Below are 17118 nucleotides of genomic sequence, written 5' to 3' on the forward strand. Positions count from 1 at the left end.
AGAATTTTCTGAAATTGTCTGCAAAAATTTTGTTCCATTTTTTTGGAAAATAAATTTCAAAATAATTTGATTTGAAGTATTTAAAAGTGAGAATAATTAATGATTTCGAAAAGCTGAGATTTAGCAAAATAGCGTGTTTACTTTTTTTTGAAAGGCTCGGAATGTTTACATCGAGCGAACAAGAAAGAGATAACGTTTCGTATCGTCGATTTCAGAAATAAAATAAAATTTAATATGCTTGGAATATTATTTCAAATGAAAAATTTTCAAAAATTTACACGTAGATATCCCTCGTGGTGCTTAAAAAATACAAATGTTTAAATTATCAGAATAAATGCGCAGAACATAATATAGAAAATTTTCGCAAAAATTTTATATACGCTTTTTTTTTAAATCGGTGTAGTGAGAGAGAAGCGAGCATGTGTTTTTTAACTATATAAATTATAGAAATTTAGCGCATTGGATGTATGGAAAATTCGCTCAAAGTTTTGTGTTTGTATGAACGCGATAGAAAATAAAAAAAAATTTCCGAGAGAGAAAGGAAAATTTTAAGCACGATAATATTGCCATTTTATCGCGTTAGAAACACAAGAGAGCGATTCTCTATATGGAAAAATCCATGTGACACGCCATTTTGACGGCGTCGATGAAACCTTCCAATGAGAACACGCTAAAAGAAAACGAATTTATTCTAATTAATGAATTGTAGGACAGATTATTTCAGAATAAAAGAACATGTCAATCCGGGCGTAAAAATATGACAAAAACACAATTATGGCCGAAAAGGCAAAATCTTGAAACTAAAAAACCTGCCCCACGTTGGGCGCCAAAAATGTGGTCACCAAAATTAAGATTTAACAATTAAAATAAAATTGGGATTCGACTCAATTTGATGAGCACAAATCACTGGTCAAAAATTCCTCGAAAAATAGAAAAGTTGGAAGACGCTTTTCCTTCGTAAAAGAAGCCAAGAAAAGAGAGGAGAAAAGACGAACTTACCGGTATTTCTGGTATCTCGGACACTGCTTAGGCGCTGAATGAGTGATTAATTAGTCTAGAACAATTATCCAATAAAGCGCACTGATATATCAAAATAACACACAGTCTTCATTCAATTTAAAAGTAAATTATACAAAAAGGAGAGCGTACGGGCTCTTTACAAAGTTGAGGTTCGCACCAATCTACCTGTGCGTAGCGCCGGTTGCACGAGCATGTGCTTTTGTCGTCTGCTCTCTTGCAGCGACGCGCGTGGCGCCTGGTGGCTAAGATTGGTACTATGCGCAATTTGAATTTGCGCGCGTATATTAATAGTAATATATTTAAGGATTATTGCGTTTAATAATTCGGGAAGTGGCAACGATTATTCATAAAAAGAAGAAAACGGTTACGAATCGTTACAACCCACTTTGCTTTTCGCGTTTTTCATCAATAAATCTCGCGACCAAATCCCTAAGAGCGTCCAACCTACGCAATCTATCACACCAAACCTCGGGGTCAATTTGCTGAACGGTTACCCTACCTTTGACCTCTCTTCTCAAACTTTTAACAGGTTGAGGTTGTCGGCCATATTTTAAAAAGGCCCGATAAACCTTAGTCGACGACTGAACGTCTGTATTAACCGCATGACGGAACTCATGGACATGCTTGTCTCAATTCCGGTGGTCTTCGTTTCACAAAGGTCGCAATCATGGTCTTTAGGGTCCGGTTACTTCGTTCCACTAGGTTTGCCTGGGGGTGGTGTAGCGGCGTTGTCAAATGTTTGACGCCATAGTCCTCCAAGGTAGATTTAAGGTGCTGGTTATCAAATTTTTTCCCGTTATCTGTTAACAGAAAATGCTCCTCAAACGCCTTGGCTATGGACTTACCATCAGCGGACCTAATTGGTTTCAATTCAATCCAGCGTGAAAAGAAATCCTGAAAAACAACCAAATGTTTACACTGATTTTTACTGGACGGAAACTCCATACAGTCCGCTGCGACCACAACCCGTGGTTGCTCCACAATCCTTTGACCCATTAACCCTTGAGGTCCCTCTTGTGAGACCTTAAACATCTGACAATCAGGATATTCACGAACAAACCTCTGGACATCATGCCAAATGCCAGGCCAATAATATTCGGCCGCTACCCTGGCATGAGTCTTCTCTGCCCCCAAATGACTTGCTGCAATTTCAAAATTGGCATCCTTGAGTATACGATTCCGATGCTCCTCTAGGATAACTAGTTTCCAACCTTGTTCTTTATCCGTGACTGGTAGCAACAAGGGATCGTTCCCATGCCGATTGGTTTTCCACCAACCATCTTGGGAAACGTTGTGGAAACTTTTCCACCAATTGTTTCCTTTTGATATACCACGGGTCATCTATGGTGCTGAAAGCTGACATTTCGTCCATGTCATCCTCGTACATACGCGACAAAGCGTCTGGTACGTGATGATTCACACCCCGACGATGCACAATGTCAAAGTCACACTGTTGCATCTCGAGTGCCCAACGAACTAAACGACCAGATGGATCCTTAAGATACCTGAGCCATCTCTGTGCACTATGATCCGTTATGGCCTTAAACCTATATCCTTTCAGATATGGCCTAAACTTTTTGATGGCCCATAAAAGTGCCAGGCACTCACGCTCAGTGACACTATAATTCCGTTCAGCTCCTATCACGGCCTTGCTTGCGTACACTATCGGGTGTTCGCCGTCCTCAGACTCCTGAGTCAGAACCGCTCTAATCGCTGAGTCACTTGCGTCACATTGGTCGGTGAACGGCTTTGTGAAATCTAGACGAGCCAAAACCGGGGCCGAAACTAACTTTTTCTTCAAAGTCTGGAAAGCCTCCTCATGTACAGACGTCCATTCCCAAACTCTTCCTTTTTAGAGAAGCATCAAGAGTGGTACCTTAATCTCGCTGTCATTCTCTATGAAACGAGAGTACCAACCAACCAACCATTCCAAGAAAACGCCGCAGCTGTTTAATATTCAGGGGTGCGGGGTACTCCAAGACCGGTGCCACTTTTTCGGAATCAGGCCGTAAACCATCCTTATCCAGAACGTAACCCAAATAAGTTACCCGAGAGCAACCAAATTTACATTTGTCTGGGTTTACTACCAAACCAGCAGACGCCAATTTCTTGAACACTATTCTCAATCATTTCATGCGCTCGTCATAGTCATCAGTGACAATTATGATATCATCAAGGTATCCAAAAACGACAGGTTCAAATTCTGGACAAAAAAGTAAGTACACAAACCTCTGGAACGTGCTGGGGGCGTTCGTTAACCCAAATGGCATTCTCTTAAATTGAAAGAGACCCAAACCAGAAACCGAAAAGGTTGTATACCTCTTACTTTCTAGACATCGATTGGAGACATTCTCCTCGGCCGATGTTTAATCGGCGTTTGGTCAGTCAACCTAATGTTGTGCTCCGTCAATGACGTCACCCCATGTTCCCTGAGGAAGGACCAATTTATTTACCAAACTTTGGACCTCTTCTCTTTGGACCACGGTGAGCTCCGAGATACCTGCACTCTCTGCAAAAATACATTCTGTGCTATTTTCACCATTATCTGACGGAAACGTATGCCATTCTTGGCCACTTATCCGCCAAAGACCTTTACCAAGCTGGACATCCATATCCATATCCCTACAGAAATCCATTCCTAAAATCAAGTCCTGGGTTAACGTACTATGGGCTTTCAGTTCAAAGGACTGCGATTATCTATCGACTGTCAACCATAACCTTAATTTCCCTAACGTTATAGTGGATTCCCCTATGGCACTTTGGATCGCTGTATCCGCTTGCTCTAGTCTTTCTCTAAATTTCACGGCCAAATTAGGACCAATTACCGAAACCATTGTCCCTGGATCAAATAACGCATAATATGGTCGATCCGCAATGACTACCTTCAAAAAGTATCAATTTTCGGGTCTTGTCCCATCGACAATTTCATTTGAGTCGCGAGAGCCTGCTGCATTTACTGTACCTTCTTCCCTCTCCTGGACTTTACGTGTTGAATCTATATCAACACTTTTAGTCCCACTAACACTAGGGGCCTTATCGAAAATTTCCGCAGAAACCACAGTTTTATCTTGGCCCACCAAGAATAAGTACTCCTCATTCATTTTAAAGTGAGTTCTCCTCACTCGACACACACAAATTACCAACATTAACAGGTGAGTTCTCCTCTCCGACAACACACACATGAGATGGTTTAAAGAATGAGTTCTCCTCACTCGGCAACGAATAATCCATCTCTTGCACACGCAAAAACACTTCATTTGACGCTACACTACTTCCTCCTACGGGGACCTCAACTCTTGTCCCTATTGTTTGGACGGGGGAAGAAACTGTTTTTTTTTTGCCCCCCCCCCCTTTCCCGTTTTCCAAATAATTTCTAAACTCTACACATCCCGGACATTGAGCAAAAACCGCACCCTTAGTCATACAAACCTGACATGAAACCCCAACCGGTCCCAGTTGTCTACTAGGGCATTCTGAAGCAAAATGACACTGTTGCTGACAAATGAAACAAATTCACTGGGACAAACGATGTCCCACAACCTGACACCCTTTGCAAGTACCCAAAATAGAAAGTTGGCCATTGCCCTGGTTTGGAACACTGGGCCCTGGTACCCATAATTTGTGAATAAATTACTAGTTGTGACGACCCCGGAGCTGCCTGAATTGGCTTGGTCCATCCTCTATTTGATTGGCCCCCTGCAGCTCCCATGGGCCGACCCTGACACTCTAATGCATTAACTGTATTTTCCCTTTTTTCAGTTGGTGGTTCCTGTTCTTTAATTTTGTATTTGGACTTATTAAACCCCCTTGCCTGTTTACCCCTCTTATTACTCTCAGACGAAGAGCCCTCGACTAAAGCATCCAATTTTGTCCCTTTAGAAACACTCTTGCGTGCTGCCGACGGAAACTTCAGCTTATCCTTTGCCGGGGGTGGAACATATCTTTTATCAATGTCCCTGATCTTCATATTTTCTTAAAACACGCTCTAAATCGCCAATGCTCTTGACCTTGAAACCCGCCATATACATGCGATACTCAGGTGTTAACCCTGGGAACACCACACGCAAAAATTTTCTGGATAAAATAGGATGCCTAAGATGATCGGTTATTGTGCGCTAGCTCATTGTATAGGTTGAGATTTTCTCTTCTTTGGCCTGAGTACGAGCTTTAAGCTCGTCCTAAATGTCCTCAAAATCGAGAACACTAACAATTCTCTCGAAAACGCTTTCTTAAAATGTTCCCAAGAATTAATTTCTTTTCTTGTTAACCTATACTAACGGCTTGCTGCACCGCGTAAAACAGGAGGGACCGCCCTAAGAATCTCTTGATCGGAAATCCTCTCGCAAGTCATGCAATCTTCTAGTCGTTCTTAAAATTCTTCCGGGTCCTCTCTGTCGCCCACCGAAAATTTAATTTCCGAATCCCTGAGCGTTTTTGTTTATTAAAATAAATAAAACGTCACACTTACCAACAATTCCTAAAAAAAAATTTCACTTAAAAAAAAAAATTCTCAATTGAAATTAAAATTACAAATGGCTGCCATCAACGCTAAAAATTTTCCTAAAGGCTTAAAATCACCGCTTAATAATTTTCACTGCGTTTGTCGGCAACCAAGTCCTTAAATTAATTCCCAAAATTGTTCCATAAAAAAAACTTCTATCAAACTAATTATTCCTAAAACTAACCAACAAATAAAATTAAATGACATAAAAAAGGACAAAATACACTTTACAATTTGAGAGAGTTTCAATTATTTCGAATATGCCGACCATCAATTAATATAAAAAATGGCCAAAACATTATAGAAAATCACAATTTCCTTTCGACGCAATTGTATTGTCCACTATACTTCGCTGGCAACATTGGTCATGTGCTGGGTACAGCTGCACCCAACAATCGCGTCTTTTTGAAACTCTTGTCGACAATTTTTAAAAGTTTTATTTTCCTAAAAACGCAATTGACCCCTTAACGCAAGTTCATTATTTATTTTCCGCCCAAAAATAAATTATTCGCGGCCTAATTCCTATGAAAAGTCAGTCGAGAAGTATTGACCTGTAAAATGTAATACAAACGCAACCGATGCTATGCCAATAAATAACCCAAAATACAATTAAATCCAAAATAGAAATTAACAATGAAACGACTCGTTTCTGTCTCGCAGCCAACGCTTTGCCCCACGTTGGGCGCCAAATTTGTGACAGATTATTTTAATTAATAACAATTAAATGCATCTTCTGCACAAGATATATCGACTTAACTTTATTACCAATTAATTAATTAGGGGAGATTCCGCGACGGCCAACCGGCTGATGCACGACGGTGAGACCGAAACGATTCCTCATGAATTCAAATTGGACTTACCAACGACGATGAATCTCAGGATTTAGCGGACAATTTACACCACACAGATTTGACTAAAAGAGACACTAATATTCTTGGTTAACTTGCCTTGATTGAGAATACTTAGTTACTAGGTTAATTACACAATTAATATCAATGACTTGACTTAAATTATTTCGCGACGAGAAAATGCGTATTCGTATCGCCATGCGAGTTCACACAATGTGTAGTTTAAAGGCACCAGGCGGCTTCTTCCTATCGGCGTCTTTGTTGCTCCAACAATGATATGGCCTCGCTTCCTCCCTGTCTCTACTACGAGCCTCAACACCTGTAACGAAAAATCTAGAGGGACCGGAGGGCCTCGGGGCCAATCGTACGAACCAACGCGAAATGCTAATATATCAAAACGTGACTAGATGGCAGAACCGATCAGGGAAGCAGATTATAACGAGAGCGATAAATGCCTCGTTACAAGTTTTAGGAGATTTTTGGGTATCATCAATTTTTATCGAAAAAATTTACAGTTCATTTCACCAAACCGGCCCTTGGAAACCTTAGGCTTTTTTCTCGCGTAGCTTCACCCCTACACAAAGAAAATGTAGCACTTACGATAGGGAGCTAACGGTAACTTTCAAGGCACTTAAATATTTTTAACATTGCATCCGCATTAGGGACATCCATATTGTAACCGATCATAAACCATTGATTTATGCATTCCAACAAAAATCAGATAAATCCTCTCTTAGACAAGAAAAAAAACTATTGTTCATTTCACAGTATACAATAAAAACTGTATATCTCCCTGGTGATAAAAACGTGATACCCGGCTGTTTGTCCCGCGTCGACCTAATTCGACTCAAATCAGATGTTAACCTTGCCGAGTTGTCTGAGGATCAGAAAAATGATCCCGATTTAACATCTTAATATCAGAATAAGACGACGTCATTTAAACTGAAACGTACATTGTTGGGTACTGATCACACCCGGTAGTGTGCGATTTACTCGGAGAAGTTCTTAGACCTTTCATACCATTGACTCTCAGAAAATATATTTTTGAAGTTTTCTATAACTCGGCCCATCTTAGCGCGAAGGTAACTGGACGAGTGATTTCCAACGCTTACGTGTGACCTGATATGAATAAGGATTCTTTCGAATAGTGTCGTGGCTGTATTCTGTGCCAGAAGTCTAAAGTCTCTCGTCATAACATTCTTTTGCCGTTGCATTTGGTTGACCCGTAGGACAATTTCCGTCACGTACATATAGGCATCGTTGGTCCGCTTCCATCGTGCAAGGGTTATAAATACTGCTTAACTATGATTGACAGGTTTTCCCGTTGAGCCGGGGCATTCTCCCTCAAAGATATCGAACATTTTATCGCTTGTTCGTGGACGGTTAGGCATCGCGTTTTGGAAACCTCAAAATATTGACCACGGATCAGGAGAGTCAATTTAAGTTCCGTCTTTTTACATCTTTACTCCAGCCCTCGGCTTGTCACCGCGTCCGTACAACATCATACCATCCAGCAGCGAACGCACGCTGCACGCTGAAGGCGGCTATTATGTTCCATTTGGGTCAAAATTGAAATGATTTTCGTTCGGATTCTCAGCCGTTCCTCGAGGAATTAAGAGAAAACATGCGTCTCGTCAAGCCGATCCCAGTAGAGCTTAGACACAAAAGAAAAATTTTCGTTTATAAAAATATAAATGCGTGTACTTACGACTTTCTCCGCGTCAGAGCATAAAAAAATCGAATGTCTATATTCAGGACTTTCTAAGATTATTGAGAGAATTTCGGATCGCGTCATTTTAATCAACGTGAATGGCGTCAAGAAACAAATTTCAATAGAAAATATCAAACCCGCTTATTTCGCTCTAGCCATTTTTTTCTCAGTTACATTAACAAAAAGTAAAACGAACGTTTGCCTTAATCAAAAGTAATATCAATCTTTTTCTTCTTATAAAAATAATATAGTACTATTCTTAACTAGTCTTGCATGAACTATCGAATAATTTAAGTATATAAACTATATAACTTTACGATTATATGTATAATGTGTATACTATACATAATTATATGTGTACATATACATCTATACATATGTGTATATGTGTATACTAAACTTACTAGTTTAGTATTAAATGTTAATATTTAACGTCAAAAATTGTTATACATATAAATAAGTAAATTCCTAACTCAAATTACCAAATTTAATCCAAATTTGTTGGATTAACATTTTTTTTGTATTGACAATTATATTTATTCCTCTTTTTTTGTTCTAAAACAATAATAATATTAAAAATTTGAATTCTACTGGTAATCACTCGGGGGGAGTATGTGGCGAGTGTCACAACGTCTTATTCCCCACTTTCGAATTACATCTCTTGACGGGGAAGTATAAATACTGAGTGCTGGTGCGTCATATCGTCGCATAAGAGCTTAAGGGGGTATTCTGGTCTAGAGGACTCAAATTTAAGGCGTTTTTCCGAGTGGGATAAAAAAGAAAGTTTAACATTTTTAATATTTACTTTTTTTGCAAGTTGTTTATTAATGTTCAAAAAATACAGAAAAAAATTAGGAAAAAAAATAATCAAAAATTTTAAAAGTTATGAACTGGTGAAGTGGGAATTGAAAAAAATTCTTGTTGACACGATAACTCAAAATCTACTTAACCGATTTACTTCAAATTTTACAGAAATGTTCTTTGTATATCTCTTTATGGTCGGAACCTTGGATTTTGAAAAATATTTTTTTTTACTGGGTCAAACCATTTTATTTCGCCTAATGTATTTTTGATCTTTATAAAAAATTTCAATATTTCGGGAAAATATTCTTATATGTTTTGGGATCACGAAATGCACAATGATTTGTAAAAAATAATTTCATTTCATATAAAAAAAGATATAAATTGAGAGTACATAAAAAAAGGTTACATTGACAGGCATTACAAAATATTTAAAAAAGGTGTAATCTCTTTAAGAAATATAAAAAAAGCGATTGATATTTATTTTTCAAGACTTAATTTGTGATTTGAACTTAATAAAAGTATCAAATAATTTATAATAAACTGTAAAATATGTTATTTAAGTTTCTGTATGAAATGTCAAAAATCGATCATATTTAACAATTTTTTTTGACAAAGTAATTTAATTTTCGTAAATCAGAATTATTTAAATAATAAGTATTTTAAATACACTTTAATATTATTTAAATACTTTTTTGATTATCAACTGAGAAATATATAAAAATTTACCTTAAATATTAACCATTCTTCATTTTATCGGGATTTTGAATGTTTGTAACTTCGTTGGAGAAAACCCGATTTATGCCAAATTTTTTGAGCATGTTGATTGAAGCAATATCTTCCTGCTACTAAAATTTCGCGATGGGTTTTGCACTAGTTTTCAAAAGAAATTGATTTAAAAAAGTGTTTATTTTGAAGGTTATTGACAAGTATTATAGCTGACTTGAAGTTGGTTTGTTTTAAACTGACTTTAAAAAAATCGTTTTATTTTGAATTTGACTTTTATTGCAAGTAGCAAACCAACTTTAAGTTAGTTATAATACTTGTCTGTAACCTTCAAAATAAACAATTTTTTTAAATCAATTTCTTTTGAAAACTAGTGCAAAACCCATCGCGAAATTTTAGTAGCAGGAAGATATTGCTTTAATTAACATGCTCCAAAAATTTGGCATAAATCGGGTTTTCTCCAACGAAGTTACAAACATTCAAAATCCCGATAAAAGGAAGAATGGTTCATTTTTAAGGTAAATTTTTTTATATTTCTGAGTTGATAATCAAAAAAGTATTTAAATAATAATAAAGTGTATTTAAAATACTTATTATTTAAATAATTCTGATTTACGAAAATTAAATTACTTTGTCAAAAAAAATTGTTAAATATAATCGATTTTTGACATTTCATACAGAAACTTAAATAACATATTTTACAGTTTATTATAAATTATTTGATACTTTTATTAAGTTCAAATCACAAATTAAGTCTTTAAAAATAAATATCAATCGCTTTTTTTATATTTCTTAAAGAGATTACTCCTTTTTTAAATATTTTGTAATGCCTGTCAATGTAACCTTTTTCATGTACTCTCAATTTATAATATCTTTTTTTATATGAAATGAAATTATTATTTACAAATCATTGTGCATTTCGTAATCCCAAAACATATAAGAATATTTTCCCGAAACATTGAAATTTTTTATAAAGATCAAAAATACATTAGGCAAAATAAAATGGTTTGACCCTACTATTTTTAAAAAATTCAAAAAAGTTAAAAAACAGAATCAAAAAACACCATTTTTTTTAATCGTCAACATTTTGATTAAAAAATTTTATTTTTTCTTTTCCAAGGTACCGACCATAGCAAAGCCTTTAATAATCAAGAATTTCTTTGAGTTTTTTGTTTTAGAACATTACAAAAGTCTCCACACTGTCAACCAGTACGCACTTTTTTTTCAGTCCCCACTTCATCAGTTTATAACTTTAAAATTTTTTTATTATTTTGTTTCCTAATTTTTTTTGTACTCTTTAAACATTAATAAACAATTTGCAAGAAAAGTAAATACTAAAAATGTTAAACTTTCTTTTTTATTCTACTCGGAAAAACACCTGAGATTGAAACCTATAGACCAGAATACTCCCTTAAAATCTTTTAGAACTTAATTAAAGATAGACATGCGTCCGATTTCTTGGCACGGTTAATTCTTATTTAAGTGTTTATTTTATAATGTATGAAGTCGTTTGGAATTCAAGTTTGTTTTAATTTGTTACTCTTTTATTTACGTCCTGAGTAAATTACAAACATTTTTGTCAGAAATGTAACCTAGAATTGTCACAAGCTAATCTGTCGGTTATTATTGTTTTATTTCTAAATACAAATTATCTTTTTACATTGTTATTAATTTAATAATTTTAATGTTTAGATACTGCTGATAAATTCTACGAGCTATGCTCATTCTAGTTTTAGTGAACAGTTCTATGGCATCACGGTTAATTTATTGCAAAACAAGATTAAAATGTCAAGAATGGTTAGTATTTCTGTACTATTAAATATTTTATTTATATTTAAGTTGTTGTTTCAAGTTGTTGCGGCCTTTATAAACGAAATTCTGATAATTTTTAATAATATGACCTAATATTTGTACAATTATAATACATTTTTAACAAGTTTGAATATTCACGGTTCTCGATTAGTCACCGATTGCGAATTTTGGACAAGTGAAGGGAGAAGCATCTCTTTTCCGTCATTTCAGTTCGATTATTATATTTTAGTTTTGTTTAAAGTAATATAATTTTATTGAATTAATTAATATTGATTAGTTGAATTTCCTTATTATTTTCTATTTTCTTACATCGATACAAGCGCCTCTCGCGGAGAAAAATATCACTATATTTGAATACAAAATAAGCCGGTGTGACAATGCTGTGATATAACTTCTAATTCTGTTTTGACAGTTGATTGTTAATTCAATGAAGCATGTGAAAAAAGAAATCGTTAGTGAAAATGCCTTCTGTATGTGTTGTTGAAAATTGCAATTCTTCTCTTTTAATTAAAGAGGGAAGAATAATATCTTTTTTTAAAGTTAAGGTATGTTTAAATTTAAAATAATATATGAATACAAACTTTATTAAAGAAAATTATATACTGTAAAAAAATTTCTGTAGATTAACATTTTTGTTCAGAATTTTATAGAAACTTGTAAAATAACGTCTTTAAAAGTAGTGAATTTAAAATCCCTTTTGTAAAATTAATACTTTTAATGTGTCAATTTTACAATTTTCTATAAATTTACTACTTTGAAAATAGTTAAGTAATATTTTTGCCTTTTTATTACCTACTTTCAAAGTAGTAAATTTACAAAAAAATGTAGAATTGACACATTAAAAGTATTAATTTTACAGAAGGGATTTTGAATTCACTACTTTTAAAGACGTTATTTTACAAGTTTCTATAAAATTCTGAACAAAACTGTAAATCTACAGAAAATTTTATTTACAGTGTAGTTACAAATTTTAGAATTTGTTTACATTTATATATTTATATTCATACTTCATGTTTATATTTAAGATATTTATAAACTTATAGGAAAAAGTGTTGGAATCTTGGCGAGTTGTTATTCCCACCAAAAATAATAAAGTGCTGACAAAAAATCATGTTGTTTACGAATTACATTTCAATGACATTGATATTGAATGAGTATACAAAATAAATATTAACGGAAAAATGCACGAATTGCCCAGGGGCAAACCACTTTTGAAGGACGGTGCTATGCCAAAAATTTTTCCTTATGATTATAATGAAAAAATTGCATATACAAAGATTGCTGAAGGAAGACAAACGTTTAAATTTCCTTCAAAAAAATGGGCAACTGTATGCAAAGACGAATTTATCATTTGGATAAGTTGGATCAAAAGTAGTGTTTGTTCTGAAAGACGGGTAGTATTGTATCCAGACATGAATATAAAAGTAAGTATAGTTTAATTATATTTATTATTATATATTCATATTATATATTTTTTCATTATAATTATTTTATTTAAAAACAGTTTGCTAATTTTAATAATAATAAAAATAATTTTTTTTTATTATCTAAGTTGTTTATTAATCAAATCGAAATAGAAATTGAAACTGATGAAGTTAAAACTGTTGGCAATTTAAATTTTTTTTTGAAAAAGTGGAAACCTTTTTTCCATGTCGCAGTTTTGGACCGTATAGGTAAATAAATGAATATTTATATATTCCGTACAAAAATGCGAATTAAATTTTTAACAATACTTAATTTCTATTGTTATGCATAATGTGAATTTTCCAGATCTGATAAATGTGCAGGCTACATTGTGCAAAAAGGAAAACACGATAGAGGTCCTAAATTTAAAGTCTGTTGCATTTGTGCAAAACATTTAAAAAAATTTGTCAGGGATAAAAAGAAAAATGATAAATTGCACCAAACAAAGATTAGAGCAAAAAAAAATTCTAGGGAAATAAAAAGAAATAGCCAAAAGTGCAAAGCAAGACTTTTAAAGAAGGTGCAAATATACATTATACACTCTCTTAAACTGAATCAGTGAAATTTGACTGAGAATCAGTGACTCTATTCTCGCGATTTGAATCAGTGAAATTTCACTGAAGATGAGTTAAAAATGATTGAAATTTCAGCCATTTCTCACTGATTGGTTAATTAAAAAATAACTGAAATTTTCAATATGTGTGACAGAAATTTTCAGTAGTTTTTTAATTGGCGAATCAGTAGAAAATGACTAAAATTTCAGTTATTTTTAACTAATTTTTAGTGAAATTCCACTGATTCAAATCACGAGAATACAGTTACACAATAAAATAAAAGGCGTTAATACTAAATTAATTAATCGTTTATAATTTTATGTAAAAACACTACAGGAGGAAATAAATGAATTAAAAACAGCGTGTTCTCAAAGTAATGAAGAAATAATTAACGATGCTATTTCTAAATTACCCCCGACGCAACAAACTGCAGTTAAAACGTGCTTTTCTGCTGCAAAAATGGAAAATAATAAGAATATGCGTTACACAACTAACTGGATTTATGAGTGTATCCTCCTACGAATCAAAAGTAAAAAAACTTATGAACATCTTCGTTCACGTCAAGTTCTAAAACTTCCATGTGTTGGTACACTATATAATTATTGTAAGAAGTTAAAAACTTCATTTGGGTTCCAATCATATATTTTCGACGGAATGAAAATGAAGTCAGATGCCATGTCAATGGAGGATCGCCGTGGTTAGTAACATACTCTCTAAATCTGAATCAGTGAAATTTCACTGAAAATCAGTGAAATTTGAGAATCAGTAACTCTATTCTCGCGATTTGAATCAGTGAAATTTCATTGAAGATCAGTTAAAAATGATTGAAATTTCACTCGTTTTCCACTGATTTGCCAATTAAAAACTACTGAAAATTTCTGTCACACATATTGAAAATTTCAGTTATTTTTTAATTGACCAATCAGTAAGAAATGACTGAAATTTTAATCATTTTTAACTGATCTTCAGTGAAATTTCACTGATTCAAATCGCGAGAATAGAGTCACTGATTCTCAGTCAAATTTCACTGATTCAGTTTTAGAGAGTAGATTTAAGGAGAGGCACCACCTTTATTTTAACCCATTTAAAATTAAATTATTAAACTAGGTAATACTTTTTCTCTTGCATCATTTATAACGTTGAAACGTATAAGATGGTCACATATATTTAATTTTATGTTCTGATTTAATTTCAAAGGAGTTAAAATAAAGTAGAATATATAATGTCAAAAAAGTTTAATGTAAATAATGTTAGTGATGATTTTTTTTAACATTAGGTGTCATTTTAGTCGACGAAATGAAACTTTCAACAGCAATTTATTTCAACAAAACGAATTTAAAGTTCGAAGGTTTCACCGACCTCGGAGAGTGGACTCCGGAACATCAGAAGCAAAAAAAAGGGGACCATGCTCTGGTGTTTATGTACCAGCCATTTAGAGGATCATGGGTACAAACGCATGGATGTTTCTTGAGTGTCGGTTGTGCATCTGGCACGGTGTTGCACAAATTATTATTAGAATGTATTCTTTTGATTGAAAACAGCGGCTTTTTCGTCGATGCCGTCGTCACCGACGGCGCCTCCTGGAACAGGTATATGTGGAATATCTTCGGTGTCACAGACAAAGATATCAGCGTACCTCATCCATGTTGTGATGCTGAAAGAAGACTTTGGTTCTTCTCTGACTTCCCCCATCTCATTAAAGCACTGCGGAATTTTTTAATAAAATTGTTTAAATACGCAGTAATTTACGTATGTATTGAAACAATATTGTGAACGAAATATTTCTTTCGCATTTTTTATTTAATTTATGAAAAATTTATTCGTTAATTTTTCAGACTCCAGACGGCAACATTTCTTTGAAGCACTGGTACGCATTACTCGAACTTCTTGGAAAACTCTCATATGAACTGAGAGTAAATTATAAGCTTCGCTTGGACCACGTAGAGCCGAAATATTACCAGAAGATGAACGTTGCACTGGCTTTCCAGGTAATATTGTAGTTTCTTATTTAATATATATATACCAATATGCAAAATTTTTAACATTTTTTTATTTCAGTTTTTCAATATTCATCATGCTTTGGAAATTTACAATGATTGCCATGAGGATCTGGAAGATTGTAATGGAACAATTACGTTTTGTAAAAGGATAACGTCTCTTATCAAGGCGATGAATAGTCGCACTGCTTTTGATGCCATGGCACCGAATAATGAAGCTTGGAAGGTTAAAAAATTTTAATATAAATTAATCGTATTATAAAATATAAATAAATATAAATTTAAATAATATACTTTTTATATGTAGACCATTGAAGACTTTATTCTCTTTCTTGAAGAATGGGAAAGTAACGCGAAGGGCAAATTGGAATTCATGAGTGATAATTGCTGTTACGGTATGAAAATATCATTAAAAGCAGTTTTGGAGATTTGCACCTTTTTAACAGAGAAATGTAATTTCTCATATTTAATGACTGCGCGTGTGAATTAGGATAGTTTAGAGGTACATTATAATTAAAATTAAGCTATTAATATATTACTGCTTTTAAATATTCCTTTCATTTATACATTTTTTATTGATTTTTAGAGGTTTTTCTCCTTAATGAGAGATTCCTGTGGTGCTAACGATCATCCTGATCCTTCTCTGTTTATATCTATTTATAAACTAGTTTCCACCTACTCGTTGATTAAACCTCCGAAGGGTTGCAATGTCGAAGGACCTGAAATTTTTCAAGCTCTTCTTAAATCAAGTGATGTTGAACATTCCAATGAAAGAAAAAAACAGTGGGAAGAAGAATTAGATTCCATTTTGGACCAAGGATCCAGCAATATAGTGGACAATAGTGAAACTTTAAAAGAACACGACTATTCGAGTTCGGAAGCATCGGAGTATGCCGTTACGTATGTTGCTGGATACGTAAGCAGAAAGGTAGCAAGATTTGCAAAATTTAATCCTAAAAATAAAACTACGGTTTGCAATAATTGCTCTGTAAGTTTAATTTTAAAAGATGATGACACTATTCCTGAACGGCATAAACTGATCGAATTAAAAACGAGAGGATCTTTACAACATCCTTCTGTGCAATTATATAATTTGATCAGCACTTTAGAAAATGCGATTATTAGTGTTGTTCAAAAAGAAAGTATTGAGCAAGACACTCTTTTCAAAGTAACGAAAAAACTGTACAACTTGTCTCCCATACCTTTCGTTGGATGTGAAGAACACAGGGAAATTTTGACCAAGCGAGTTCTAACATTTTATTTGACAACACGTATGCTTCTTATCACAAAAAGACACAATCTCTTGGATGATAAAGAACGCGAAATGATTAAAGAAAAGCGGAAGTCTGCTAAACTTGTTACCATTACTAAAAAACAGCAAAGCATAAAAGACGTAGGTAGTTCTGTGGACTGTTGTGAGGATTCGACAAAAGTTGCTCTTAAAAAAAGAAAAATTTATAAAAAGAAAGAATAGCAATATAGGTATTGAAAGATAAATGTTTATTTTTGTTTTTTTTAAATTATTTAATAAATATTTTTTTGTACATTTCATCGGTTTAAAATTTATATGTAAGAAATTTGCACGAAAATTGCAAATTAAAATTGGTTTCGTTTCGTTTGTTTATAATTTATATATGTGTATAATTTATATAAATGATTTGCAACCAACTTGCAAATGAAAATT

At 33.8% G+C, this 17118-nt stretch overlaps 2 protein-coding genes across 2 annotated transcripts; one reads left to right on the forward strand and one right to left on the reverse strand.

The window, feature by feature from the left end:
• Positions 1 to 1632: 1632 nt before the first annotated feature.
• LOC122512004 lies at positions 1633 to 3638 on the reverse strand. The gene is made up of 4 exons (XM_043627608.1): positions 3521 to 3638; positions 2946 to 3136; positions 2410 to 2833; positions 1633 to 2300 (listed from the first exon to the last, which is right to left on the reverse strand). The coding sequence occupies exons 1-4, from the start codon at positions 3636 to 3638 to the stop codon at positions 1633 to 1635; spliced, it is 1401 nt and encodes a 466-aa protein (XP_043483543.1).
• Positions 3639 to 14733: 11095 nt separating this feature from the next.
• Positions 14734 to 15924, forward strand: LOC122512005. Its single transcript, XM_043627609.1, has 4 exons — positions 14734 to 15186; positions 15273 to 15425; positions 15496 to 15660; positions 15742 to 15924. Exons 1-4 carry the CDS (start codon positions 14734 to 14736, stop codon positions 15922 to 15924), a joined length of 954 nt encoding a protein of 317 aa, XP_043483544.1.
• The last annotated feature ends 1194 nt before the right edge of the window (positions 15925 to 17118 follow it).

This window comes from Leptopilina heterotoma, unplaced genomic scaffold (assembly GCF_015476425.1).
Source record: "Leptopilina heterotoma isolate Lh14 unplaced genomic scaffold, ASM1547642v1 Lhet_92, whole genome shotgun sequence".
Classification (NCBI taxonomy): Eukaryota; Metazoa; Arthropoda; class Insecta; order Hymenoptera; family Figitidae; genus Leptopilina; species Leptopilina heterotoma.

What these genes read in the sequence shown, in the direction of transcription:
- LOC122512004 (XM_043627608.1), bottom strand. Translation starts at nt 3,638, where the DNA reads ATGGATATGGATGTCCAGCTTGGTAAAGGTCTTTGGCGGATAAGTGGC. An exon ending in TGCGGCGTTTTCTTGGAATG is followed by an intron (nt 2,834 to 2,945) that starts GTTGGTTGGTTG and finishes GTACATGAGGAG; the next exon opens with GCTTTCCAGACTTTGAAGAA. An exon ending in CGTACCAGACGCTTTGTCGC is followed by an intron (nt 2,301 to 2,409) that starts GTATGTACGAGG and finishes ACGTTTCCCAAG; the next exon opens with ATGGTTGGTGGAAAACCAAT.
- LOC122512005 (XM_043627609.1), top strand. Translation starts at nt 14,734, where the DNA reads ATGAAACTTTCAACAGCAATTTATTTCAACAAAACGAATTTAAAGTTC. An exon ending in ACGTTGCACTGGCTTTCCAG is followed by an intron (nt 15,426 to 15,495) that starts GTAATATTGTAG and finishes TTTTTATTTCAG; the next exon opens with TTTTTCAATATTCATCATGC. An exon ending in CGAATAATGAAGCTTGGAAG is followed by an intron (nt 15,661 to 15,741) that starts GTTAAAAAATTT and finishes TTTTATATGTAG; the next exon opens with ACCATTGAAGACTTTATTCT.